We start from the raw sequence: 24,583 nt of genomic DNA on the forward strand, positions 1-24,583 counted from the left end.
GGAGCTCCTTGGGCTTACAATACGGGGAATGTCTTGCGACGAAGCTCCAATATCGGAGCAACCGTCCGATGCTCGATGTTCGATAAGAAGTCACTCCGACAGGCATATCTTTGGGGTATAGAAGTATCGGCATTCTTTGCGAGCGCAGGTCATAGAAAACTGGTTCTCTCTTTCTCTCTCTTGGCGGAGATCTCTGAACTTGCTTTCAATTGGAAGTTCGTAGTCCGTGGTTGAAATGCGCAAGTTCGAGATTATCCCATATCATCAACCGAAGGTTATGTATACATAGAAATCCTTTTTTGATCCCTTTCTGGTCTACCCAATACACTGAGAGGGGGCAGGAAATATCTATATGACCAGGCATCTAAAAAGACTACCTGAGAAAACCAGTAAGACTATACTCTGAATATTCTTCTACTCCTATATATAGTAACTTATAGTTCGCCAGTGCTCCAGTGCTGTTGATCTCCGATAACGCCGCCCCAAAATATATACCAGAGAGTATCACTAGCAGATATTCTGCTCATTTGAAGGGAACGAGAATGGGAACAATAGTAACCAGCAGAATTCCAACCAAAATTCAACCGTCATAATGTGCATATGTATGTGGCCTCGAGGGGATATATATAGTTGTCCAGGGGTAGCTGGTACAATTCGCTTGGCCTGACTAACCCGGTTGGGCGCAGTACTAGTGACATTGGAGTTTGCTATCTCTTACCTCCTCGAACCCGAATTGTTAGGGAACTTTTTACACTACCTATTGCGTCCCATCGGTTCGAAAATCGAAGCGTCTCCAGGGCTGTTTTTGAAGGTGGAGAGTGGTGCTCGTATAATTCGTGCGACCAGCCCCCCTCGGGAGCTCCGCTTGATCGTCAACATCGTCATTGCCATCACCTCCACACCTGACCCCGACAGCTCTCCCGGCGCAAACATCACCCCGTCGGTTTCCTGATGTCCTTATTCGGCACATCTCCGGAGGATCCCTCTGCGGGTGATCCTGCCAGATCCAAGTCCTCGCTGTTTGCCGACGAACCGGCTACGGGCGGCTCCTCGCTGTTCGCCGATGACGACGGCGACGACAGCTCCTCTCCTTGGAACGCCCAACATAACACCGCCAAGAGAACGGCCCGGCGCGACCTGGTTCGGACCTTGCTTCCCAATACTGACGTGCCTGAGAGCTACATCGACGCATACGACCTGATTCTGAACAGTGGGGACAGAGTTGGCTCCGGCATTGGGTTGACCTCTGTTCGGGAGATCCTTTCAAGCAGCGAGCTCACTGCGACCGACCAAAGCAAAATCCTAAACCTTGTTGCTTCTGGCGACCATGAGAGCTTTGGTGGACTCGGTCGTGGCGAGTTCAATGTGTTGTTGGCGCTGGTCGGCCTAGCGCAAGAAGGCGAGGACCTCTCCTTTGATGCAGTGGACGATCGCCGCAAAAGTAAGTTGATTTGCGCCGTTCGGTATTTCTTTATTTCTTTATTTCTTACTCGGGATAATCCCTCTAACGCGGAGTCAATATAGAATTACCCCAGCCAAAGTCTGGCTACCTCGACCGACTACGAACGGCCGGCGACGCGAGCTCTGAACAGCCATACCAGCGACCTGCTACCCCGCCTTCCCAACCTCCTCCCTTGCAAACCCCCGGCTCCACACAATCGCAAAGGTTACGACGACCGTCATTAGGTGGATTAGAGTCAGACCCGTGGGGCAGTCCAGAATTACACCGCGGCCACAACCATGAGGTAGGAAGCGCCGAACCACGGATATTGAATGGATTCGGTAGTGTGAAGTCCACGACAAACGCATGGTCTAGCAAGCCAATCGTAGACACCACACAAAGCAACGCGGTTCAACGGGAGCATTCCAATGGTCAGACGGAGGTTGCGCCGCCTAGCAGTTCTGGATCTGGATGGGGAAACAATAACTTCAGCGGAGCGGGTCCGAGCGACGAAAGCAGCTTTGGGGGCACAGCGCCTCAATCACTAGGTGGCTTTGGTCCTGCAATGGAAGAGCCCAGCAATATTACACCACGGCGCCGGTCCCTTGGTCTTGGCGGATCGACAAACCCACAGGTAGAGGAGACCGTCACGGTCACGTTGCTCCCCGAGAAAGAAGGCTTGTTCATGTTTCAACACCGAAATTATGAGGTCAAGTCTGCGCGGAGAGGTAGCACGGTTATTCGGCGTTATAGCGATTTTGTCTGGCTGTTGGACTGTCTCCAAAAGCGATTTCCTTTCCGGCAATTGCCTCTTCTCCCCCCAAACGGGTTTCAGGTATGCACAACGCTGGTTTAGCGCACCTAATCGCTTACTCACAATTATGAAGTCAATGGCACTCACCTTTCAGCGGATTCATCTTCCTTCCTCGAAAAGCGCCGGCACGGACTCGTTCGATTCACCAACGCCCTCGTTCGCCACCCCGTTCTTGGCCAAGAGCAGCTAGTGATCATGTTCTTGACAGTTCCAACAGTAAGCCCCCCCCCTTTGGCTTTTTAGGTATTCTAGTCGAGGCAGATAATAACTGTGAAATCAGGAACTTTCTGTGTGGCGAAAACAGGCCACAATATCAGTGCAAGACGAGTTTGTTGGCCGTGTCCTCCCACCGGATCTTGAAGACTCATTACCCGCCACTCTGGACGAAACATTTGAAACGGTTCGCAGCGGTGTCAAGCGTTCCGCGGAGATCTATATTAATCTTTGTACTTTGCTTGAGCGATTGGCTAAGCGCAATGATGGTCTGGCTGCTGACCACCTCCGGTTCTCACTTGCCCTGCAGTCCTTGACGGAAGTCACCAAGGACACGTACGCAGTGGATACGAGTGACATCCCGTCCCTTAATGCAGGTATCACAGCTACCGCTCGGCATCTCTCCACCAGCCAAAGTCTGCTGGAGGACGAAGCCCGAGGGTGGACGAAGGGGGTTCTAGAAGACCTAAAGCAGCAACGTGATTGCTTGGTCAGTGTGCGCGAAATGTTCGATCGGCGAGATCGCTATGCACGGAACAATATCGCGCAGCTGGAACGGCGCATTGAGACCAGTGAGCAGAAGCTGCAGGACCTACGCGCCCGGCCCTCGGGCACAGTGAAGCCCGGGGAGATCGAGAAGGTGGAGGATTCTATCTTTAAGGTGAGTTTACGTATTTCAATGACACCCACAGTAATACTAACTTTGATTGTCTACTCAGGACAAAAAATCCATTGTGCAACAGCATGCTCGGGGCGTCTTCATCAAAGAATGCATCCGTGATGAACTCGTCCACTTCCAACAAAGTCAATATCACATCAGCCGTCTGCATCAGGACTGGAGCCAGGAGCGTGTCAAGTACTCCGAACTTCAGGCGGACAACTGGCGTGGCTTGAGCGACGAAGTTGAGAGGATGCCGACGGGCGTGTAACTGGGCAGCATTGGGCCTCGTCACCCAGGTGGTACACCCATCGTACATAACAGCCCGCCGTTGGACTTGGAAATCTTCGTATCGTCTTTTTGAGGATACGCGCGGGGGGCGCGGGATGCGCAGTGTGCATCGTGCATCCCATTGATGGAGTCATTGCTTTTTCTTTTTACCTTTTATTCTCCATATTTCCCCGGAAATACTTCGTATGTTGTATGTATGTTCACGATGTTGGGTTCTCAGCATCAAATTCCCCCTGGAAGTTTGCAATCCGTCTGAAACTATTTGTTTTGCTTTTACACAATTCCCAATTCGAGTTATTGATTGTATTATGGTTCTGATATTCTATATGTATATTGTATGTAGTAAAGGGAAGTCCTACATACCAAGGTACCCGGACATACTTGCTAGTTACTTAACAGTCTACTAAGATATTATTAAGTTATCAATCCATATCGTATATCGTATATCATAATGTATAATCCGTACTCGTACATAAATCACAAAATGCGCCCCGATTCCCCACTAGAAGCCTCCATAATAATAGCCCAGAAGACGCCACTGACCCAGCTGGCCCAATAAATCTCGATGATCCTTGATTTGAGTCTTGGCAGGGCTGGTCGATCTCAGATTACAATACCATTACCATACATATTACAGGGCAACTGGAAATCAGAGACACATGCGGTATGCAGTTTATGCGGTTTGATTAATATTTATAAGTCTTCTTGTCTTCTTCCCTTTATATCTCTATATAATCCTAACCTTCTCCCCCATAAACATCATAATCTATTGAGGTCCTCCGCTAGCCAAGACAATTTCCGCTTCCGACGTGGGTCTCGAAAGTCTCGGCTGACGAATCCCGCCGTTTCCAAGACTACTTCCTTCTGGATAATCTCCCAAAGACACGCTTTCTTCTGTTTGGCCAAGAGTCCCCAAGACTCTCTCCAATTTTTTTTTCTCCCTTTCTCCCCTTCGTCCCCTTCCAATCCGAATCAGTGCCTGAACTTCCCTGAGGCCAAGCCTGGGTTCTTTTTCTTCTCGAACGTCTTGCCTAGCGCCTCCGCCCCCAAGTGGCATCCCCAAGCTCTTGGCCACGGTCTGCACCCCGCAGAATCTGCACCGCCATCCACGAAACCGATCGGACGTGCGCTCGAATCGCGATACCTTATTCAGCCCTACGTGGCTCGGCAACTTGGCTTTTCGATCACCGATTCATCAAGGCATGAAGAGCCACGCGAACCAACGAAGTTCGAGGGCGGAATTCATCCGGTAAATTGCTCGTTGCGGTACGAAGCCCGAAACGGAATCTTGCAAAAGTTCCCGGATATAATAATACAATTGGTGTTCAATCACCGACATCCTCACCATGGCGTGGGATCATCTGGATATCGATAAGCCGCATTTGGCTTACATGATCCTGGGAGGGTTCACAGGCCTGTTCATGCTGTGCTCCTTGTTCGTCAAGGAGAAGCTGTATATCGGTGAAGCCACCGTAGCCACGATCTGTGGTATCATTTTCGGTCCTCATGCGGCCAATTTGTTCAATCCGCACGAATGGGGAAATATCGATAAGATCACCCTCGAGTGCTCGAGAATCGTCCTGGTCGTGCAATGTTTTGCCGTCGGCGTCGAGTTGCCCAAGGCCTACATGGAACGGCATTGGAAATCGGTTACCTTGCTGCTGCTCCCCGTCATGACTTGGGGTTGGCTGATCACCAGTTTGTTTATCTGGTGGATGGTACCTCCCCTGAATTGGCTAGAGGCTCTAGTCTGCGCTGCCTGTGTCACGGCTACCGATCCTGTCTTGGCGTCGTCTGTCGTTGGTAAGGGAAAGTTCGCCAAGCGTGTCCCCAAGCATTTGCGTGACTTGCTGTCCGCGGAGTCCGGATGTAATGATGGCATGGCTTTCCCATTCATTTATCTATCCTTCTACATCTATCACTATCGGCCTCAAGTCGGCGAGGTGTGGCTGCACTGGTTCTGTATCACCGTTTTGTACGAGTGTATTTTGGGTGCTATTTTCGGCTTCACCATCGGCTACGTTGCTCGCCATGCGATCAAGTTGGCTGAGCGCAAGGGATTGATCGATCGTGAGAGTTTCCTGGTGTTCTACTTTGTGCTGGCTGTCTTCTGTGCTGGTTCAGGTGCTATGCTGGGCATGGACGACCTGCTGATCGGATTCGCTTGTGGTGTTGGGTTCAGTAACGATGGTTGGTTTACGGAGAAGACAGAGGAGTCTCATGTCTCCAACGTTATCGATCTTCTCCTCAACTTGGCATACTTCGTCTACTTCGGATCCATCGTTCCCTGGGAGGACTTCAACGCCCCCGAGCTCGGCATTACCCCTTGGCGGCTGGTGGTGATTGCGATATTGGTCCTCTTCTTCAGACGTATTCCAATCATGCTATTACTGAAACCGATAATACCGGATATCAAAACCTGGCGGGAAGCTTTATTCGCAGGGCATTTCGGTCCTATCGGTGTCGGTGCAATTTTCGCCGCCATACTCGCTCGGGCGGAACTGGAGAACGACACCACACAACCGTTACCTGAACACGAGCTCCCAGAGCCAGGAGCCAGCAATTACTATGTTGTCAGGCTCATTTGGCCCATCACTACATTCATGGTCATTACATCCATTCTTGTGCACGGCTCGTCTATTGCAGTCTTTACTCTGGGTAAACGCATCAACACCTTGACTCTCACCCTGTCCTACACACAGGCCAATGAGGAGGGACCTTCATGGATGAACCGTCTTCCTCGTGTGCAGTCAATCGCCAAGGGCTCCATGTCCTTCCGCAAGGCGGAGGATACTGATGCCTCATCGGACGAAAAGCTTCCTGCGTACCCTCCTGGTACGTTACCGCCCATCGGTATGCCTGGCAATTTCCTCCGCCGGCAGCGTGACGAGGAGCTAGATAGCGAATCACAAAGTCTCGAGTCTTCTCGTCGCAAGCCCTTGCGGAGACGCCGCCGTAAGCGTGCTGCCGGTGTCGGAGGCCCAATTAGCCAGTCTGCTATTATGCCCGCTCCTCGGCCCACTGAGGATGAGGTCGGCGCCGAAGAAGAAAAGAAAGAACTGGAAGCGCGCGATCAGGTTGATCGTGAAGCTTCTACACCTCATGCCGAGCGGGATCGTGTCGGTCGTGAGCCACAGCTCGAGGTTTATCAAGAGGGCCAAAACATGGTCATCGAAGATGAAGAGGGCAATGTTCTCGCGACTGAGGATACCTCTCGTATGTCTCCGGAAGAGAAGGTTGCGCACATTGAAGCGCAGCGCAAGCGTCTGGAAACCGATAAATCAGGAAAATTAGCACCGTCTGAGAGTCAACCCCACCCGAAGACCGAGGGAGAGGAGATCAAGCACTCTGTTGAGGAGAAGGCTGGTACTTCATATGGAAAGGCCCTCAAGAAGTGGACCAACTGGACCGGACTTGGAAAGGACCGGGCCACGGACCAGCCAGAGAAGGCTGAGAAGAAAGAAAAGCCCCCCAAGGCCGATTCAGCCAAGCCCAAACCTCGTTCAGCTCATGCATACCAATTCGGCAACACTATTATTGTTGAGGATGAGGACGGTGAGGTGATCAAGAAATACACCCTTCCCGGCAGCAAGAAGGGCGAGAAGGGCGAGAAGGCTCAGAAGGAGCCCACCATCCCGGGTGAAGCACCTGTTCGACGTGGTCTGACCCGTATGGGCACCTGGTTCGGTATGGAGGAAGCAGGCGAATCCTCCCAGGCTGCCCAGGAAAGGAGAAAGGAAGACGACTGGACTGCCGATGACGGCATTCGATTCACTTTGGCCGAGGACCCCCAAGTCGCCTCTCAAGGCATTGGCCACAAGGGCCGACGTATGAACAAGCAGGAATTCTTCGAGCAAATAAAGGGCCTTGACGCCAAGGGCCGCCGGGATTTGGTGCAGCAAACCGACGCACCAGCACCAGTTAAAGAAAGGGCCCAGCGCGATGCGAAGGAAGAAGTAAAGGCCGAGGAAAAGCAAGAGCGCCGCCTTTCTGCTGCCGCTGTCGCCGCTACCGCCGGTGCTAGCACCATCCCCGAAGAAGACGCCGAAGCTCTGGAGTCCGAGTCCGAGTCCGTCACCGATAGCGACGTTACTGACGATGAGTCTGGCGACCATCGCGGCTCCCCTAACGTAGCTGCCTCACTGGCGAAGTTCTCGCGTGGTACCTCCGCCGCCCAAGAACGCCGCAACAACCTCAGCCCTGCACCACCCCGTATGCGGGATCGATCTCGCCGCGATTCCGACGACGATGGCACAGAGCGTATCCCACCTTCACGTCTCCGTCAAGCCGCTGGTATGACCGCGCCCCCGCGCCAGGCTGACGACGACACAGGCGAGACCCCAGCCGAGCGCCGCCGCCGTCTGGCTGCCCTGGGTGTGGAAGGTGACGATTCCGAGAACGATGATGGCTCGGAGTCGGATGATAACGCGATTTTGGAGGAAGAGACGGATATTGAGGACAATGAGAATGGCGAGTCCAGTCAAACGAGCAAGAACCAGACCGCCGAAACACACAAGCCCTCCGACCAGTCTTCTCCATCTGGATCTGGATCCGGCTCCGGCTCCGGCTCCGGCTCCCAGTCTGCCTCCCGCCAAATCCCGCGTGTTTCATGGGGAGGTGAGAAGGGACGCGAGCTTTAAGCGAGTTTCTCTTTTATATAATCAAACCGTCTGTATCTCAAGGAGTCAATCGGATAAACCCCTCTTGACTGGATTGTTTATCCCGCTCTGAGTCTCTAATAGTCGTCCTCGGCCATACAGATGCATCGCCGCACTCCCGACTCCGAGTCAGTACTGGAAATGTATATACTCAGTTTCTATTGCTTCAACCCTTTTGTTTCCAGTATATTCATGTATTTTCTTCTCTCACCCGCTGTGCATATTAATTGCTCTTGCATTTAATGATCTTGCTCGCCGTGATCGACTTGCTCATTTTATCTTATATGATTCCTTTTCTTGGCTCACTGTTATTTGCTCGAGCGAGTTTAACTCTACAATGCATTCCTTACATGGACGTAAGCCTCGTCCTTCCTCAAAGTACTCTAATGTTCCTTCTAAGTACATATGTGTTTGTATCCTAGTTTAAATCTCTTGTAGTATATTACAGAAGAACAATATAAATCGATAATCTCTGATCGATAATACCAGAGATTGGTTCTCCTATATATCCTATTTTCGCGATATCACAGCATTTTATATGACAACTAGCCTCTTCTTTCAATAAAAGTAGGGTCATAAGGAGCGGAAATAAACCGCCTGGTGAGAAATGCAAGTGTTCATCTCCACTCATTGTGTTTCTAATCATCCGGGATATGAAACCCGAAGGCGAAACCCATCAGTCTCGGTGACAGAAAGTATTTAAAGACCCATCTACAGACCCATCTGAGTCTCCTGTACTGTCTAATAATCTTTCAACACTCTACACATTCGATGTCGTCACAAACTGGAAAGCATGCCCTTATCTTCGGAGCCTCTGGAATCTCCGGATGGGCTCTCTTGAACCAAACCCTCCAATACCCAACCCCGACGACCTTTAACCGCGTGACTGGCTTATGCAACCGGCCATGGACCAACAAGGACACTTATCTCCCTGACGATCCGCGCCTCAATATTGTGTCGGGCATTGACCTGACACAGTCCGTGGAAACGGTAAAGGCTCAGCTTAAAGAGAAGGTCGAGAACGTGGAGTCAGTCGATGTGGTTTTCTTTTGTGGTATGTATTTGCCATGTTGGTTCATCTTTGAAGCCAAATAGACTAACCTTCTAGTCAGCTTACATTCAGACCGACGACTTCCAGTCGCTGGGCAGGGTCAACACGGATCTTCTCCAAACCGCCATCCAAGCCATCTCCGCTGTTTCACCCATGATGGAAGCGGTCATCCTACAGACGGGTGGCAAGGGGTATGGACTGGAGTTCCCTAAAGAGGTTAACATCCAGCCTCCTCTCCACGAGAAGATGCCCCGCATTCCCTCGCCATGGAGAGAGAACATTTTTTACTACGACCAGTACGATCTCTTAAAGAAACTATCCGAAGACCAAAACTGGACGTTCTCCGAGATTCGACCGGATGGCATCGTCGGCTTTGCTCCTGGCGCCAACGTCATGAATATGGCACATGGCATTGCCTTCTACCTGACTCTGTACCGAGAAGTCAATGGAAAGGATGCCAGAGTCCCATTCCCCGGTCGTCCGCATGGTTATCACACTCGCCACACCGACACGTTCCAAGATATCCTTGCTAAGATGGAAATCTTCGCTGCTCTTAACCGCGACAAGTGTCAAAACGGATCGAGCTTTAATTGTGGCGACGGAGAGGCTGTCACCTGGGCTCAGGTTTGGCCTAGAATTTGCTCTTACTTTGGCCTCAGTGGTGTCGAGCCAGATGGCAAGCAGAAGAATATGCAGGATTTCGTTTCCGAGAATAAGGCGGTTTGGGACCGCTTGGTGTTGACTCATGGCCTGAAGAAGGGTCTCATTGAGTCGCAGAACTGGGGCCATGCGAACTTCATGCTTGTTGATTTTGACTTTGCTCAGGAGTATTCTCTTGAGGTGGCTCGATCTGTTGGGTTCAAGGAGCAGATTGATACTCTCCAGGGTTATCATGCTACATTTGACCGGATGGTGGACGCGAAGTTCATCCCCACACCTTCTTCTTGAGTGATTCTTGTTTAAGATGACAGAATAAAATTAAATGAGCCTCTATCTAGAAAGGGAAAAAAAAAGATTCGAAGTATTGTTGAACATGATTCCCGGCGGGATATAAGTCCCGGGTAGTCATTCTCCACCAGCTGGCCTCATATATTCCACAAGTGTCATGCGAATATAAATATGTATTTTGTCTTCACCCTGCAGCGAACTCCTTTTTTTATTTGTACTTTATAAGTTGATTCATTTCGTTTGACAACAATCGAGATTGGACAGACACCATGGCACACCTCTCTCTGGCGGCTCGTTTCAGTCTCGGTGGCCGAGTGATCCTAATCACTGGTAAACAGCACCATTGCCTAAAGACCTCAATAAACTCTAACACATTACTAGGTGGTGGTCGGGGTATTGGCATGGCGCTATCGAAAACTTGTTTGGATGCTGGTGCCACTGTAGTGGTCACCGACATTCTACACCAGCCCGATCCCGTCTTTCTCGACTGGAGGAAGAGTACTCCAAATCAGCTCCATTACTACTGGTAAGTGATCCCATTTAACGGGAAAGACCACAAATGACTTACTTTCGAAAGTTGTGATCTGACAGATAAGGAGGAGGTCGAACGCACTTTTACCAGCATCGTAGAGAAATTCCACCGCATCCACGGAGTGTGAGACCAGGCTAGTCTGCACCGGTAAAGGATAACCCATGACTGACAAACCCACATTGAACAGAGTCACGGCAGCCGGAATCTGTATCGACAAGCCATTCTTGAAGCATGAGTGGGAAGATATCCAAAAACTTCAAGCTGTGAATGTACGTTTCTAGTTAGCTGTGTGATAAGCAGATACTAACTCTGAAAAGGAAACGGGAACATTCTTCGCGGTACAAAATGCCGTGAAGAATATGAAGCAGCATGGTATTAAAGGAAGTGTCGTGATGATTTGCTCACAGTCAGCGCAACACGTTTGCCCTGGTCATCTGCTGACTGCCTATGCGGGAAGCAAGGGCTTCGTGTTCTCAATGGCAAGAAGTCTGGCTCACGAGCTGGCTCCTGATGGAATCCGTGTTAATACCGTCTCTCCGGGTAAGGAGCTCCCTGACGCACTGAAAACCTATCGCTCAGACAGATCTAGATACATTGCCACAGACATGAATCTCTCACTGGCATCTCTTCGGCCAGAGTTGCTCAAGATTTTCAATGAAGCGCCACCCTTGGGCGCGTCGGGACACCACAGGACGTGGAACTGGCCGCGTTGTATTTGTTGAGTGATGCTTCTTCTTATGTCACTGGACAAGATATTGCTATCGATGGTGGTATGCAAGTCTCCTCTGGAAACTATAAGCTGTAGATGCTGTTATGATAGATGTCTGGTTGATGGCTCAGGCATATCCACTCGTGTTAGATAGCTGTTTAGGAGCTTCTGTCTCTTCCTAATAGAACTCTCTCCCCTCTGCTTCTTTGGTCCCTACACAGTCTAGAGCCTAACAGATGCTCTTATGAATGTGTCCAAATTAGGACCTGTCCTCAAATCAAATATTTGGCATGTCATCTACACTTGAAATTGGTACAGTAGCATTTGGAATTGTCATCATCAATTTAGCGCAAACGCCTATACGTATAAGAGCGGCTCCAATAGAGATATATTCGCAGGAAGCGGTCTCTCAACTTCTCTACACAAGTTGCCCATTCTGGACCTACTTTTCCCGGAATAGAGACTTGACAATCTGTAAGTACATTTGAATTCGGAGAATAAGGTAAACCCGGGATTGTAATCCCAAGTGTCTATTTGCCGTTGGACACGATCCGGTCACCATTTTCATCAAACTCGATCTTCCGACCAGTCTCCAAGCTTTCTTGGAAGGCAGTCGCGATCTTGAGACCTGTGTAGGCAGCAGAAAGCCTCATTGGAAGCTCCGTATTATCCAGTATAGCGTCGGTAAATTGATTCAGCTCAGTCACAAAAGCTTCTCGGTATCGATCCATCCAACTAGGGGTGCAATCTTGCATGATTCCAGACGCGTTCGACACCTGTACCCGATTATAGTGAGGCACCGGGTTAATGGAGATCTTTCCGTTCATGCCAATGATGTCCGTGCAGTTGTCATATCCGTGCGAGGTTGTGCGGGAATGATAGTAGTGGGCGATTCGGCCACCCCAGAATTCAACAACACCCACCGAGTTGTCGACATCCTTGAAATCTTTCATTTCATGATGATGGGCAATGATTCCAGTAGCCCAGAGAGCCTTGGGTCTGGCTTCTTCACCCAGGATAGATAAAGTCAAGTCAATGTCATGAACGACGGTGTCCACGAAAATCCCACCACTCTGCCGAGCATATTCGATGAAGAAGCCACTTTTGTCCAGCTTCTCGGCGCCCTGTGAACGGACAATAAGAGGTTCGCCTATGGCGCCACTTTTGATCTTCTGTATGGCATTCATATAGTTTTCGTCAAAACGGCGCACAAATCCAACCATCACTTTTGTTTGGGGATGCTGCTTTGCTGTCTCCATCAAATCACGTAACTATAAACGCGGCATAAGCGGTGGTTCGGAGGCTAAATCGAATTTCTTACCTGAGAGATATCTCTTGTGATCGGCTTTTCACAAAGAACATGTATCTCGAGTTGCATAGCGGCCAATGTCTGCGCTATGTGTAGCTCGGTTGGCGACGCGATGACCACGGCGTCTAGCCCAGGAGTGCTAATCATCTCTTCGAAGCTCTGAAATACATGCACCCCTTCTGGTACAAGTTTTGCCTTCGCCCATTCGATCTCATGAAGTGCTGGTGTACAAACTGCGAAGAGCTTGGCTCGGGGCACTTGGTGGAGAATATTCAATGCATGACGCTGGCCCATCCGGCCTAAGCCAACCACTCCGATATTGGCCTTCATTTTTGTCATCGCGAATCTAATATAATTCAGAGCGGCGTAAAATGTCTATGATGTAGGAAATTGAAAATGATGTCTTTGCTCCCAGGAAATCGATAGGTTATTTTTATGCCTATTGCTCGGGATTCAAAAGCCGGCCGTAGTACCCCTCTCCGGAATTTTTGATAGCGTCACGTATTATCCTTCGATATGTGACACTTAACGTGACCTACTTTGGCCTCTGGTAAAAATCAATCGATCTACATGGGAGAAAGAGGTTTCTCTTCCCTATAAACGCTATACTGTACAGTATTTGCCGGCTACTGGTAGCTTTCGGACGATTTCGTTCAGAACATTTCTTTGGGCATCTCAGGATATCCTATTTGTCCTATACGACAAACTAAGCTACAGGCTAGCTAGCAATGTAGCACGCCAGAGCCCTAATACTTTCATACAAGGTCTCCAAAGCCCCAGTGACCCCTATGGCACTACCGGCTCTGCTTTGCGACAGGAAGACGGCGACCATCGCCGCAATGCTTGCCTTGGAGCACCACGAACTCATTTTCCACCATCTAGCAAATCGGTAGAGGGGCCATGTAGCGGAGCCATCCTTCCAGATGAATGCGTTCCAATTTGGCCAGAATGTCTCCAACCAAAAGAAAGCCGCCATCGCCGGCCACGAAGCGACATTTCGACCAAACTCATTAATATACCAATTTGAGCAATTACCTGCAAAAACAGTGCCCTTAAGCTGCTCCTGAAGAGAGATCGTATGTCTCTCCTCGGCAGACTGCTTTACTTCCACCACTCGAACTCGATGGTCGAGGATTGGCTCGAAGAGTGCCTTGACCGCGAAGCAAACCTGGGTTTCGCAGGCAAACAGAGCGGAATTGTTTGCAGGGAAGCTGTTGGGACCAAAACTATATATGTGTAAGCTGAGATCAATTATATCTTCCTTAGATACACTTACATGATGGCCAAGTTGGGGAAGTTGTGCACGAACGTGCCATAGTAGGCCTGCGCTCCTCGGGACTCGCTCCACTGTTTGTTTAGAGAGACGCCATGTCGACCATAGATTTCCATAGGTGCAAGGAACTGCGAGACCTGGAAGCCGGTTGCAAGCACAATAATATCGAACTCGTCTTCAATGCCCGAAGATCCGACGATCCCGTTCTCGGTAAACTCCTGGATTCCCTCATTGCGAAGCTTGACATTAGATTGATGAAGGGAATCAAGATAGCCAGGATCGAAAATGCGTCTTTTGCATCCTGTGCGACAACATAAGCTTTTATTTTTCAATACAGTGGGATGCTTCCATACCCAAAGGGAAATCAGGCACCACGGCCTTCTTGTATTGCGGAGGGGTACGAGAGAGGATGTATTCTCGGGACTCGTCCTCCGCCGCAAGTCTGGCCTTGACACCAGCCTCCGAGGAGAAATAAGTGTAAGCCTCCCGCTCCGTTTGGAGGAAAATGCGCAAGCGAAGCCATCGTTGCCAGAGAGGTAACCACCTGAACGACCATTTTTCGAGCTGCGAAAAGGATTTGTTTGGCTTTCACCAACTTCAGGTTAGCTGAGGACCAAGCAAAGGACTATCAAAATTGACTTACACGCGCGTGATACCATTGTGCACTGCGAGCGTATTGCTGCACGAAAGCTGCTTTCTCGGAAACGGCAGGCACAACTTGGGCGGCACTGCAACCGTTTCCAATCACTGCCTAAGAGAAGGTTAGCCCTGTAGTGAATCAAATGAAAAGTCCCGGAGAATGTGCTTACCACTCGCTTGCCAGTGTAGTCAACCGAGTGGTCCCAGCGCGCGGTGTGGAACATGTCACCCTTGAAATTCTCCATCCCCTTGAATCTCACGTCTCGGGGAAAGGAGATAGCACCAACTGCGGAAACGAAGACGGTCGTGTGGCGCTCGAATTCCAGACCGGTTTGTACGTCGCGGAATTTCACAGTCCACTCTTTTTCGTCCTCGTTCCAAGTACCCCCTAAGCACTCCACCGAGGTAATGACATGTTGCCGTAGATCGAATTTGTCGACAGTGTCCTCAATGTCTGGATGTAATATACTGTCAGCAAACATCCCGCGACTTAGGTGAACAAGTCAGTGCAGGTTGACCAACATTGCAAGATTTCGGGCTGTTCACACAATTCCTTGGACCAATTGGGGTTGAGATTAAAGCTGAAAGAGTAAAGGTGCGAGGGAAGATCACAACCACTGAGGTGCAACTGTTAGTGAGGTGAGAAAGCTGTTTCTTGTCGAGAACCTTACCAGCCAGGATAGGTGTTTGATCGCCAAGTGCCGCCCACACCGTCCAGCTTTTCGTATATCTGCAACATGTCAAAACTTGCTGCGTAGCCGGTGAACAAGCTATAGACATTACCAGAAAATCGTCAAACCCCAGTTCGTGCTTCAGACGATAGGCCATTGAGATACCACCAGGACCTGCGCCAATGATGATGGCAGTAGGGGCGTAAGAGGAAGCCATTTTGTCACAACCAATGATGGAAGAAGTACAAAGGTTGAGCAACAGGTTCTTTCCAAGTCGCCGTCTTATGGCTACCCTTTTGATTTGGAGAAACCCATTCCCCTTCCGGGAGACTAATCCCGACGGACGTTGGTATATCCGGATATCTGCATGCAAGGCCAAGAAACTTGACTTGAGGCTATCATCCGAGGATCGGGACTCATTTCACGGCCCTACTATTTGTGGAGACGACGACCCCTCCGCCTGAGACGCCCTATGACGATTCTTGCCAACAGACCAATTCAACAAGAAAACAAAAGAACAATGGCCAGTTCTCTCAGAACCAGCAAGGGCCAGTACCTGCACGGACCGCAGCAGTTGCGTCTTGAGGAGCGACCAATGCCCTCTATCAGCCCGTCTGATGTGAGAATCCGCGTCCGGTCAACGACCTTGTGTGGCTCCGACATGCATTACTTCAAGTTTGGCAAAAATGGATCAATCGAAGTCAAAGAGCCGTTGTGTGGTGGGCACGAAGCAGCCGGTGAGGTGGTGGAAGTAGGCGCGACCGCTCTGGAAACTGGGAAGTTTAAAGTCGGCGATTCAGTGGCAATAGAGAGTGGTGTCGCATGTTTGGAATGCGACAGATGTGAAGCTGGCCGATATAATATCTGCGCCAAAATGCGCTTCAGAAGCAGCGGAGCATCATTCCCCCATTTCCAGGGAACTCTTCAGGAGTTCGTCGACCATCCCGCGGAGTGGTGTCACAAGTGAGTATTTTTTTTCTTTCCAAGGAAGGGGGCTATGGCTGATAGGAAATTCCTGCAGGTTATCAAACACACTCTCATATGACGATGGTGCTTTGCTGGAGCCTCTGTCCGTCTGCGTACATTCTGTCAACAGGGCCGGTATGAAGCAAGGGGCACAATGCTTAGTTCTTGGTGCTGGGGCAGTCGGTCTACTGTGCGCTGCTGTTGCAAAAATCGAATATAAAAGCCCTGTTGTGATTGCCGATGTTGACGAAGGCCGGGTTGCATTCGCCCTGGAACACGGCTTTGCAGACGTAGGATTCGTGGTTGACCCGAAGAAAGGGGAGACTGCTGAAAGCCGTCTTTCAGATGCGAAGGATCTAGCAATTCAGATTGGCAAACAGCAATGGCCAGAAGGTGAAGAAGTGGGCCAGGTTGACCATGTTTTTGAGTGTACAGGAGTCGAAAGTTGCGTGCAAACATCGATATATGTGAGCTCTCTTTCCGTCCTCAAACTTGCCAGAAAGCTCATTCTATTACAGGCGGCTACAAATGGCGGAAATGTTGTGCTTGTGGGGATGGGAACTGCCATTCAAACATGGCCTATCGCAGAGCTCACGGGTCGTGAGATCAATGTGGTATCAGTGTGGCGCTATGCGAATTGCTATCCTCGGGCAATCGAGATCATGGAGGGAGTGAGAGCCAATTCTCTCAAGCCGGATGTGACGAAGCTTATTACGCATCGGTTTGTCGGGCTCGATTCTATTCCATCGGCCTATGACACTGCCGGTAAGACACGAGATGGGGAGTCTAAGTTGGTTATAAAGACAGTGGTTAATTTCTGATCAAAATATATAATTGACAAATACATTGAAAATATTTGGGGCTACCACTTTCAATTCAAGACGTAGATTCCCTGAATCCTAAAAATGTTCAGACTTCACAGAAGTGTGTTACTAGGCGTAGAGTCGTTTAATCGAGTATTTTCCACATTTGCGTAACTATAGCGAGAACTACGTAAGAGCCTTTGGATAAGTAAGGCTTCAGAGTAGAAAGTAATGTCGTGCCGACGGGGGAAGCAGCTCGATATGCCTAGTGATTAGCTATTGAACTTATCTGGGGCATGAGGATCTCGTTGTGATAGCACATGCCGAGTGCGAATTTTGCATCATACGCAAGTTAAGGCGACATAGAATAGCCGAAAATGTCTCAATCATTTTCTTTCTAGTGTCTATCAGACTGTATACCCTGGAAGGCATCCGGGATTATTTGACCTCACTTTTCTGCCTCTCGATTCTCGGGATTGCGATCCCGGTGCAGAGAATAGACTCTGAGCATCTTATAAGACGAGCCCCAAGCGTATGGTGAGTTATTGGACATATCCTGCTCTTCCATTATATGTACTATTCTGATTGAATACTTCTTCAATTATCATGACTTTGACTGGAGTCAGCACCAAGGACGTGGACAACATGCCCGACGATGAGCACGCGGTTCTTACTCTTAGAAATTTGATTTTCGACATCTGCAACCAAAATGGTGGAGGCCATGGCGGATCCGCTATTGGTATGGCTGCTATAGGCGTGGCTTTATGGAAATACATCATGCGGTATAACCCCTCAAATCCAGACTGGTTTGACAGAGACCGATTTGTGCTTTCCAACGGTATGTGCTTTCCCAGGACTAAAGGATTGACGATATAGTTGACATGGAAAGCTAGGACATTGCGCCATGTTCTTGTATGCCCTCAACCACTTGACAGGATTCGATGCTTGGACAATGGACGAGCTAAAGGGCTATGGTGGCGCGAAGGAGAATGGCTTCACCACCATCGCACACGGCCATCCGGAAATTGAATGCCCCGGCATTGAAGTTACCACTGGTCCATTCGGACAGGAATTGCCAACTCCGTTGGCTTGGCTATTGCTTCCAAGAACCTGGCAGCCCGGTTTAACAAACCCGGTTATGAAGTAGTCAGCTCCCGAGTTTACTGCATGACGGGTGATGGCTGCTTGATGGAAGGTGTTGCTCTGGAAGGTATTTCCCCCCTTGGTTCAGAACTTGGAATAAGCATATACTGAGAAAACTTCAAGCAATTGCATTGGCAGGCCATCTCCAACTGGATAATCTGGTGTTAGTATACGACAACAATGGTATCACTTGTGATGGCCCTCTTTCGTGGATTAACACCGAAGATACCAACCAGAAAATGCGAGCTTCCGGGTGGCATGTTCTTGATGTAATGGACGGATGTTATAACGTTCAAGCCATTTGCTCATCTCTAAGATATGCCCAATCCTTAAAAGGGAAGCCCACTTTTATCAACATCCGTACCGTCATTGGTGTTGGTACTAGCACAGCTGGAACAGCGAAAGCACATCATGGAAGCTTTGACGTTGAAAGCGTTGCGAAGTCCAAGTTGGCGATTGGACAAGATCCCTGTCAAAGCCACAAACCCACCGCACGTGGTTTGAACTACTTCCGGGAACGAAAAAAGCACGGAGAAGCCTTGGAAAAGTGTTGGCAACATTTGCTGATGAAATACACCCTCGAGTATCCCGATTTGGCGAGCGAATTTACCTTTCGACTCCGGGGTGCGAAGCCAGACTTGGGGTCACTTCTCCAGGGTTTGGATAGCAGCCAGTTCAGCCAAATGCCAACCAGGGAGTCAAACGGACTCATCCTTCAAAAACTTTGGGAAACATGTCCTTCATTTTGTGGTGGTGGTGCAGACCTTGTCAACTCCAACAAGTTTGTTTACTCGGACACCGATGTCTTTCACCCCTCAGTCAGCTACCAGGGCCGATACATCAGATATGGCATCAGAGAGCATGCTATGGCCTCTATCTCAAATGGTCTTGCGGCGTACAACCCGGGTACCTTTTTGCCAGTCACCGCAACATTTTTGATGTTCTACATCTATGTGAGTTCATAAGGGATACCCGTAACTCCGCTTAGAAGCTGACCAGGGGCTCAAAAACTCTTACAGGCAGCTCCTGGAGTGCGTATGGGAGCTCTTAGTCACCTTCCAACTATTCATGTTGCAACTCACGACTCGTTCGGTAAGACAATTTGAAACTAGTGTATTGGAGACCACCTAACTTTGACTAGCCGAGGGGCAGAATGGACCTACTCATCAGCCAGTGGAGCTTGACTCCTTATATCGGGCCATGCCAAATCTCACATATATCCGGCCATCTGATGCCGAAGAGGTGATCGGCGCTTGGATGTGTGCCGTAGAATCCGCAAGCAGTCCGACGATGATTTCCGTTGGTCGTGATTCAGTCGAGCAACCAGCAATTACAAGCAGATTTAACGTATCCAAGGGAGCATACGTACTTGAGAGAGCATCCAGATGCCCAGCTGACACTAGTCAGCTGTGGTACGAGTTTGCACCATGCCATTCGTGCTGCAAACGAGCTGCATGAGCAAAGTTCCATTCGTTGCCGGATTGTCAGTGCTCCTAGCCTCGACCTGTTTGATCAACAACCCGCAGAATACAGAGAGTCTGTTTTCCCCCTCGATGGAAACCCCATCATCAGTGTGGAGGAATATGTGGCCACCACGTGGGCACGTTATGTTACAGCCAGTGTGGGCATGACATCCTACGGTTACTCTGCGTCTAACCCGAGCAACTACAAGCGCTTTGGATTGGATACGCGCGGAATTGTCTCTCGGGTTAAGAAATACCTCGAGTTCTTGAACGGCCGCAGTGCAAGACAGATGGGTTGGCGATCAATCTAAGTCGGGCAGTCGAAGAGCTATATAGATTGAGATGAATGTAAAAGCCTAATGAGCTATCAGTATCAAACGGATCAGAATAGTTGATAGAATATGAGTCGCATGGTTTTTGGATCCTCAATTTGTAAAATAGAGTGAAATATTAAAAACAGACTACCTCGTTAAATGAGTGCTCGTGGTATCCCATCGCTCAGTAAAATATTGCACAGCTCTGGATCCATAAATTCAACAAAATCAGGCCCATCATCTCCAAAAAATGAAAAGTCATGAGTCTCGTGAGATATCGGCGAGTCCACAGCAGCAGACTTGCCAAGTTCTGCGGAGCTAGATAGATTGTCACCCGGCCAGTTCTGTGTCCCAGCTGTATTTCGAGACCTTTTTGGACGCTTCCCGGAACCAGTCTCGCTCTGTGGACCCCTTTTTGCGCCTTTTTGTGCCATTCCCCGCTTGCGTTTATGCCATTGTTGCTGAAGAGTACTTAGAAATCTGCTTGTTCGCTTCGCATTTTCAAAACAAGTGCCCATTTCATCCAATGCCCAGAAGCATGTACCCAGGTATCTTACTAGGTCAGAGTGCTGGGTGTTGCTTTGACCTGGAACAGTGACAAACATGAGGATAAGTGCTGCTGAAAATACGTACGACACCATCTGAACATTTGCCTTTCGAAAACCGTATCGTCGCTCATACATGTTGAGGACTTTGACTATCGAGATTGCCGATTCGAGACACATTCTGCGTGCATGTCCAGGTCCAGGCCCCTGCAATGGTCTCGGCTGTATATGATCTTTCGATATGTAGGGGCGATGGCAGTGAATCATAAACTGATAATATTGCAAACTTTTTAAATTAGTACATGAGCTTATCATTCCAATTATTCAACTTACTGCAAAGTGAGAACGTGGGGCAAATAGTAGTAGGACTCTTTGGTCGCATCAACGTTAAGGTCGTTGGGCAGGTTATTTTTCCAAGCAAGCAGCCGTGCGACAGTGTCAGCAGTGAGCTCTTGGAGCGCTGTCCTCGAAATTTCCAAACATCCATACCTTGGCTGATATTAGTATCCCGGTTCGATGAGGATGCGCATCAGAATTCTGGTAACTCACAGTACATCAGTTACAGGGGACATCAAGTCATACAAAGCGATCCACTGCTGGAATATCAGGTCCGACGGGTTAGTTATACTTTGGATATTGACTTGCGAGCACCCATAAGCTCTCCAGCGTGGTTCCGGGTGAGATGTAGGAGATGTGTCATTCCAGCATGATTTTCGAACAGAGACGCCAGCTAATGGGCTTCGGACAGACCGCCCCAAGTAGTATCCCCAAAATCTGTGAATTATTAGTCTGGCGGCAAGGCTTGGTAACGGCATGCAGGAATGACGTACTGGTCGTTGAGACTCGAGCCCCAGAAAACAGTTCGTCGAATCTTACATTCCTCAGCCGTGATGATACCCTTTTCCACGTAAGGGGTGACGTCCAAATGGAGACCTTGGTCAAATGCAAGTCGCATGGCCATCCCTTTTAAAGGTGAATCTGTTTCCAATAGCCAAAGTTACAGAAGTTTGACTTACCACTGTACAGCCAGCCGCGAGTGTCTTTAGTACCTGAAGCTTCGTAATTACTGCATATGACCAGCGCTTGGATTGTTGCCAGTGAAGGATTTTCAATTTCCAGTTCCAGGAGGGCTTTAGCCCTATCCCCGAAAAACTGTGACAAGGACCGAGGGAATGTGACAAGATCTGGATGATACTTGGGCTCGTAAGCTGCACCCATTGCGCACCTATTGATTTTTATCAGCTTGAAGACTTCAAGGTCAAGGGACATACTCACATCGCGTTGCATAAAGCTTGCGAATAATAAGCTGAAGTTAAGCCTTCATATTGATTCTGAAATTTGGCCTTCCAAAAGGCTTCACTGTGAACAACATGCAGACATGGGTCTTGCCAGGCAAAGTAAAGCTCGAGTAGATGCTTCTCAAAGGCCTCCTCCACTTCTATGTTGAGGCCCGAATCCTCCAGTATCTCTTGCGCATCTTTCTGAACAAGAGAAGGTGTAGGATTTCCAATGTCGACTGAAACGTCAAGCAAGTTTAGGTTAGATGTCGACCCAAAATACCGTAGTTGACCGTCGTGCGTCAACTGCACACGCCCCAAGCGACATGCAAATTGGTTGGTGACTTCGTCCTCGCTATCGGTTTCCAAGTTTTCACTGGGTATCACATCATCGTTGGGGGCAAACTGAGTCGGTGCAACATGCATGCGATATGATTCAGAAAGCTGACTCGGCCCTGCGTCATTCTGAATATGGTCAATAGTATCATCAAAATCTACCAGCACTGCATCTTCCGGGACATTTTCTGCTGGTATCCGACCAATGGATTGCTCATAAAGTGGGGGTAAATCGTTCTCAGGATCATAATTATCGCCCCCTGGAGGACGTTGTGTATTGGTGATGGTTGTCTGGTCGTGAGTCACGAAGCGGGTTGTATCAACAGGCTCCTGGTTCCTGGAAATGGCTCCTTCGCCATGGGATGTATTTTCGTCACTTAGCACATTCTCGTAGGCAATTCCTAAGCTCTGCAAAATCCCTCTTAGGGTATCTCGGTCATTCTTGTTCATATCCGGAACTCCGAGGCCCGCATCTCGGATATGTTGAGAGAGAACTGCAACTCTTGAAGCCAAGAGCGAAACGGCAACGCGGACGGGGATCCTGTTGATGGCTTAATACAGAGAGATCTCTTTCTTTGTGACTATATCGAAACCTACTTTCTTTTGTCATCGCGCTGTCTGTAGTTACAATCTTTGTTTTTGGACTCGCAGTTCTTGCATGAGGGTCTTGATCCATCACACTAGCCCAATCAGATAGTCAGTCAAGCACGACCATTCTCGAATTCCGGGATTACATGCTTTTACTTTTCCGTCTCGACAAGGAATGCATGCAGTCGTAACGTGCTTGCGTGCAGGCTTGACAGTCTTGGTTTGAGGAGGCATTGCTAAGTCTTATTCAGATCTGATCCATATACTGATTAATTGGGAGGGATAGTGATGTCGTAAACTAATTCTTATTCAAAGATAGTCAAGTAGGCCGGGATTCGAATCCCGAGGTGGAGACAGTACATTTGGATCGGTTGAGAGGCAAAACGCTCCAAGCCAACAAGATTCCTCTCAGCCTCACTTGTTTGTATCAACAGCTTCAACCCATTCACTGTCGATCTCATCCTGTCTAGCTTTGCCTTCTTCATTGTCACTGGTAGCCCCACCTTCCAACACATCCAGAGGAGCGCTGTATGTTTGTCCCTCGAAGATTTTGTCAATCTCGTCCAAAGATAAACCGGCAGTTTCCACATACAAAGAAATAACAGGAACAAAAGAAAAGTTCAAAACAACATAAATTATATAGTACCTCCAATCAATGTTCTCGATACCAATGGGGGTCACCAAGACAACGGCGTAGTTGCAGATCCAGTTGGTCGCAGTCGCAAGTCCAGCGCCACGGTTGCGCCAGGATTGGGTGTTTATTTCTGCCGGATACATCCACGGTATGGCAATCCAGGACATGCCGAACACAGTATAGAAAGCGAACACGAAGGCAATTGCCACTGCTGACCATCGACTTCCTCCAACACCCAAGCCGGCCGTCAGCAGGGCAAAGCAAGTCCCTTGGCCCACGGCGCCCCATATCATGAGCTTTTTCCGGCCAACCTTCTCAATGACTGTCATGCCGACGGCTGTGAAAACCATAACATTGATCGCATTACAAGCGGATAGGATCAGTGACATTTGGCGGGAGACTTGCAGAGAGGCAAACACAACGGGCAAATAGTAATTGATTGCATTGATGCCGCCCCACTGCTGCATTAACTGAGTACCCATTCCTAGGAGGACTCTCTTTCTGGTCTGTAGGCTGTCCCTTTGCAAGAGAGTGCGCCAGCTGACCTTTGAGACTTCAAGCTCATGTTGAACACTTTGAACGGATGCTTCATGCAAAGCCAATAAATCGGGATCATGGATACCTTTGGCATGGAGTCGGGCTGTGACAGCCTTGGCTTCCTCGAGCCGACCCTTTTGAATGAGCCAGCGTGGCGAATCAGGTAACCATGGAAGCAGGACGATCGTAACAAGAGCGTAGAAAATCTGAAAGGCAATCGGGAATCTCCAGGAGACTTGCTGATGGCCGATGTATCCAAGTCCAAAATTGAGCCACTGGGCTGTCACATTGCCTAGTTGGTTGAGGACGAGGTGGAGAACGGCCAGACGACCGCGGTGTTGAGGCTTGGACATCTCCGACTGCCAGACTGGAATTGCAGTTGTGTTGAGGCCGTTTCCCAGCCCAGCAATGAATCGACCGACGATCATCTGCGCTACGCTGAACGGCGCTGTTTGTATTACGGCCCCGATCGTGAGCACGAGACATCCTAGGACAATGGAAAGCCGACGACCAAGTCGATCTCCATAGACCATGCAGAATATGGCACCGAAGAAACACCCGAGGTCATAGGTTGCAGTAATCTGTCCGATCACCATTTGACTAGGTTGCCGGAAGGTTGACTGGAAGCTTTCGTTTTCAATGAGGCCGCCCAAGACTCCTTGGTCGTAACCAAAGAGCAGGAAGCCGCAAGAAGTGGTGAAGGCAACGCCCAACGAGAGTTTCTTACCCTCGAGTTCAAAGTTCATAATGAATATGAGAGTTAAAAATTT

At 49.3% G+C, this 24,583-nt stretch overlaps 10 protein-coding genes across 10 annotated transcripts; 6 read left to right on the forward strand and 4 right to left on the reverse strand.

Annotated features, from left to right (window-relative positions):
• Positions 1-951: 951 nt before the first annotated feature.
• Positions 952-3,397, forward strand: mvp1 (sorting nexin Mvp1; the record flags this gene model as incomplete). Its single annotated transcript, XM_057292000.1, has 5 exons — positions 952-1,441; positions 1,525-2,276; positions 2,376-2,471; positions 2,536-3,129; positions 3,188-3,397. 5 exons carry the CDS (start codon positions 952-954, stop codon positions 3,395-3,397), a joined length of 2,142 nt encoding a protein of 713 aa, XP_057146811.1.
• A 1,366-nt stretch (positions 3,398-4,763) lies between these two features.
• N7519_005225 (Na+/H+ antiporter Nha1) lies at positions 4,764-8,057 on the forward strand (the record flags this gene model as incomplete). Its single annotated transcript, XM_057292001.1, has 1 exon — positions 4,764-8,057. The coding sequence occupies one exon, from the start codon at positions 4,764-4,766 to the stop codon at positions 8,055-8,057; it is 3,294 nt and encodes a 1,097-aa protein (XP_057146812.1).
• A 789-nt stretch (positions 8,058-8,846) lies between these two features.
• Positions 8,847-10,074, forward strand: N7519_005226 (SDR family oxidoreductase; the record flags this gene model as incomplete). Its single annotated transcript, XM_057292002.1, has 2 exons — positions 8,847-9,129; positions 9,188-10,074. The coding sequence occupies 2 exons, from the start codon at positions 8,847-8,849 to the stop codon at positions 10,072-10,074; spliced, it is 1,170 nt and encodes a 389-aa protein (XP_057146813.1).
• A 269-nt stretch (positions 10,075-10,343) lies between these two features.
• On the forward strand, positions 10,344-11,411 carry N7519_005227 (SDR family NAD(P)-dependent oxidoreductase; the record flags this gene model as incomplete). Its single annotated transcript, XM_057292003.1, has 6 exons — positions 10,344-10,404; positions 10,456-10,600; positions 10,652-10,729; positions 10,794-10,875; positions 10,924-11,243; positions 11,267-11,411. The coding sequence occupies 6 exons, from the start codon at positions 10,344-10,346 to the stop codon at positions 11,409-11,411; spliced, it is 831 nt and encodes a 276-aa protein (XP_057146814.1).
• Positions 11,412-11,845: 434 nt separating this feature from the next.
• N7519_005228 (uncharacterized protein) lies at positions 11,846-12,954 on the reverse strand (the record flags this gene model as incomplete). Its single annotated transcript, XM_057292004.1, has 2 exons — positions 11,846-12,586; positions 12,637-12,954. The coding sequence occupies 2 exons, from the start codon at positions 12,952-12,954 to the stop codon at positions 11,846-11,848; spliced, it is 1,059 nt and encodes a 352-aa protein (XP_057146815.1).
• Positions 12,955-13,342: 388 nt separating this feature from the next.
• On the reverse strand, positions 13,343-15,018 carry N7519_005229 (flavin-containing monooxygenase; the record flags this gene model as incomplete). The annotated part of the gene is made up of 5 exons (XM_057292005.1): positions 13,343-13,835; positions 13,901-14,198; positions 14,251-14,482; positions 14,541-14,648; positions 14,707-15,018. 5 exons carry the CDS (start codon positions 15,016-15,018, stop codon positions 13,343-13,345), a joined length of 1,443 nt encoding a protein of 480 aa, XP_057146816.1.
• Positions 15,019-15,727: 709 nt separating this feature from the next.
• N7519_005230 (NAD(P)-dependent alcohol dehydrogenase) lies at positions 15,728-16,994 on the forward strand (the record flags this gene model as incomplete). The annotated part of the gene is made up of 2 exons (XM_057292006.1): positions 15,728-16,170; positions 16,229-16,994. 2 exons carry the CDS (start codon positions 15,728-15,730, stop codon positions 16,992-16,994), a joined length of 1,209 nt encoding a protein of 402 aa, XP_057146817.1.
• A 588-nt stretch (positions 16,995-17,582) lies between these two features.
• On the forward strand, positions 17,583-19,893 carry N7519_005231 (uncharacterized protein; the record flags this gene model as incomplete). The annotated part of the gene is given in 7 exon segments (XM_057292007.1): positions 17,583-17,814; positions 17,870-18,031; positions 18,046-18,186; positions 18,243-19,072; positions 19,139-19,211; positions 19,261-19,425; positions 19,523-19,893. The coding sequence occupies 7 exon segments, from the start codon at positions 17,583-17,585 to the stop codon at positions 19,891-19,893; spliced, it is 1,974 nt and encodes a 657-aa protein (XP_057146818.1).
• Positions 19,894-21,225: 1,332 nt separating this feature from the next.
• On the reverse strand, positions 21,226-22,504 carry N7519_005232 (fungal specific transcription factor domain-containing protein; the record flags this gene model as incomplete). The annotated part of the gene is made up of 3 exons (XM_057292008.1): positions 21,226-21,404; positions 21,458-21,666; positions 21,717-22,504. The coding sequence occupies 3 exons, from the start codon at positions 22,502-22,504 to the stop codon at positions 21,226-21,228; spliced, it is 1,176 nt and encodes a 391-aa protein (XP_057146819.1).
• A 552-nt stretch (positions 22,505-23,056) lies between these two features.
• Positions 23,057-24,559, reverse strand: N7519_005233 (sugar porter family MFS transporter; the record flags this gene model as incomplete). Its single annotated transcript, XM_057292009.1, has 1 exon — positions 23,057-24,559. The coding sequence occupies one exon, from the start codon at positions 24,557-24,559 to the stop codon at positions 23,057-23,059; it is 1,503 nt and encodes a 500-aa protein (XP_057146820.1).
• Positions 24,560-24,583: the final 24 nt, after the last annotated feature.

This window comes from Penicillium mononematosum (genome assembly GCF_028829835.1).
Source record: "Penicillium mononematosum strain IBT 11891 chromosome Unknown utg000003l:1.0-8172316.0:1.0-8177699.0, whole genome shotgun sequence".
NCBI lineage: Eukaryota > Fungi > Ascomycota > Eurotiomycetes > Eurotiales > Aspergillaceae > Penicillium > Penicillium mononematosum.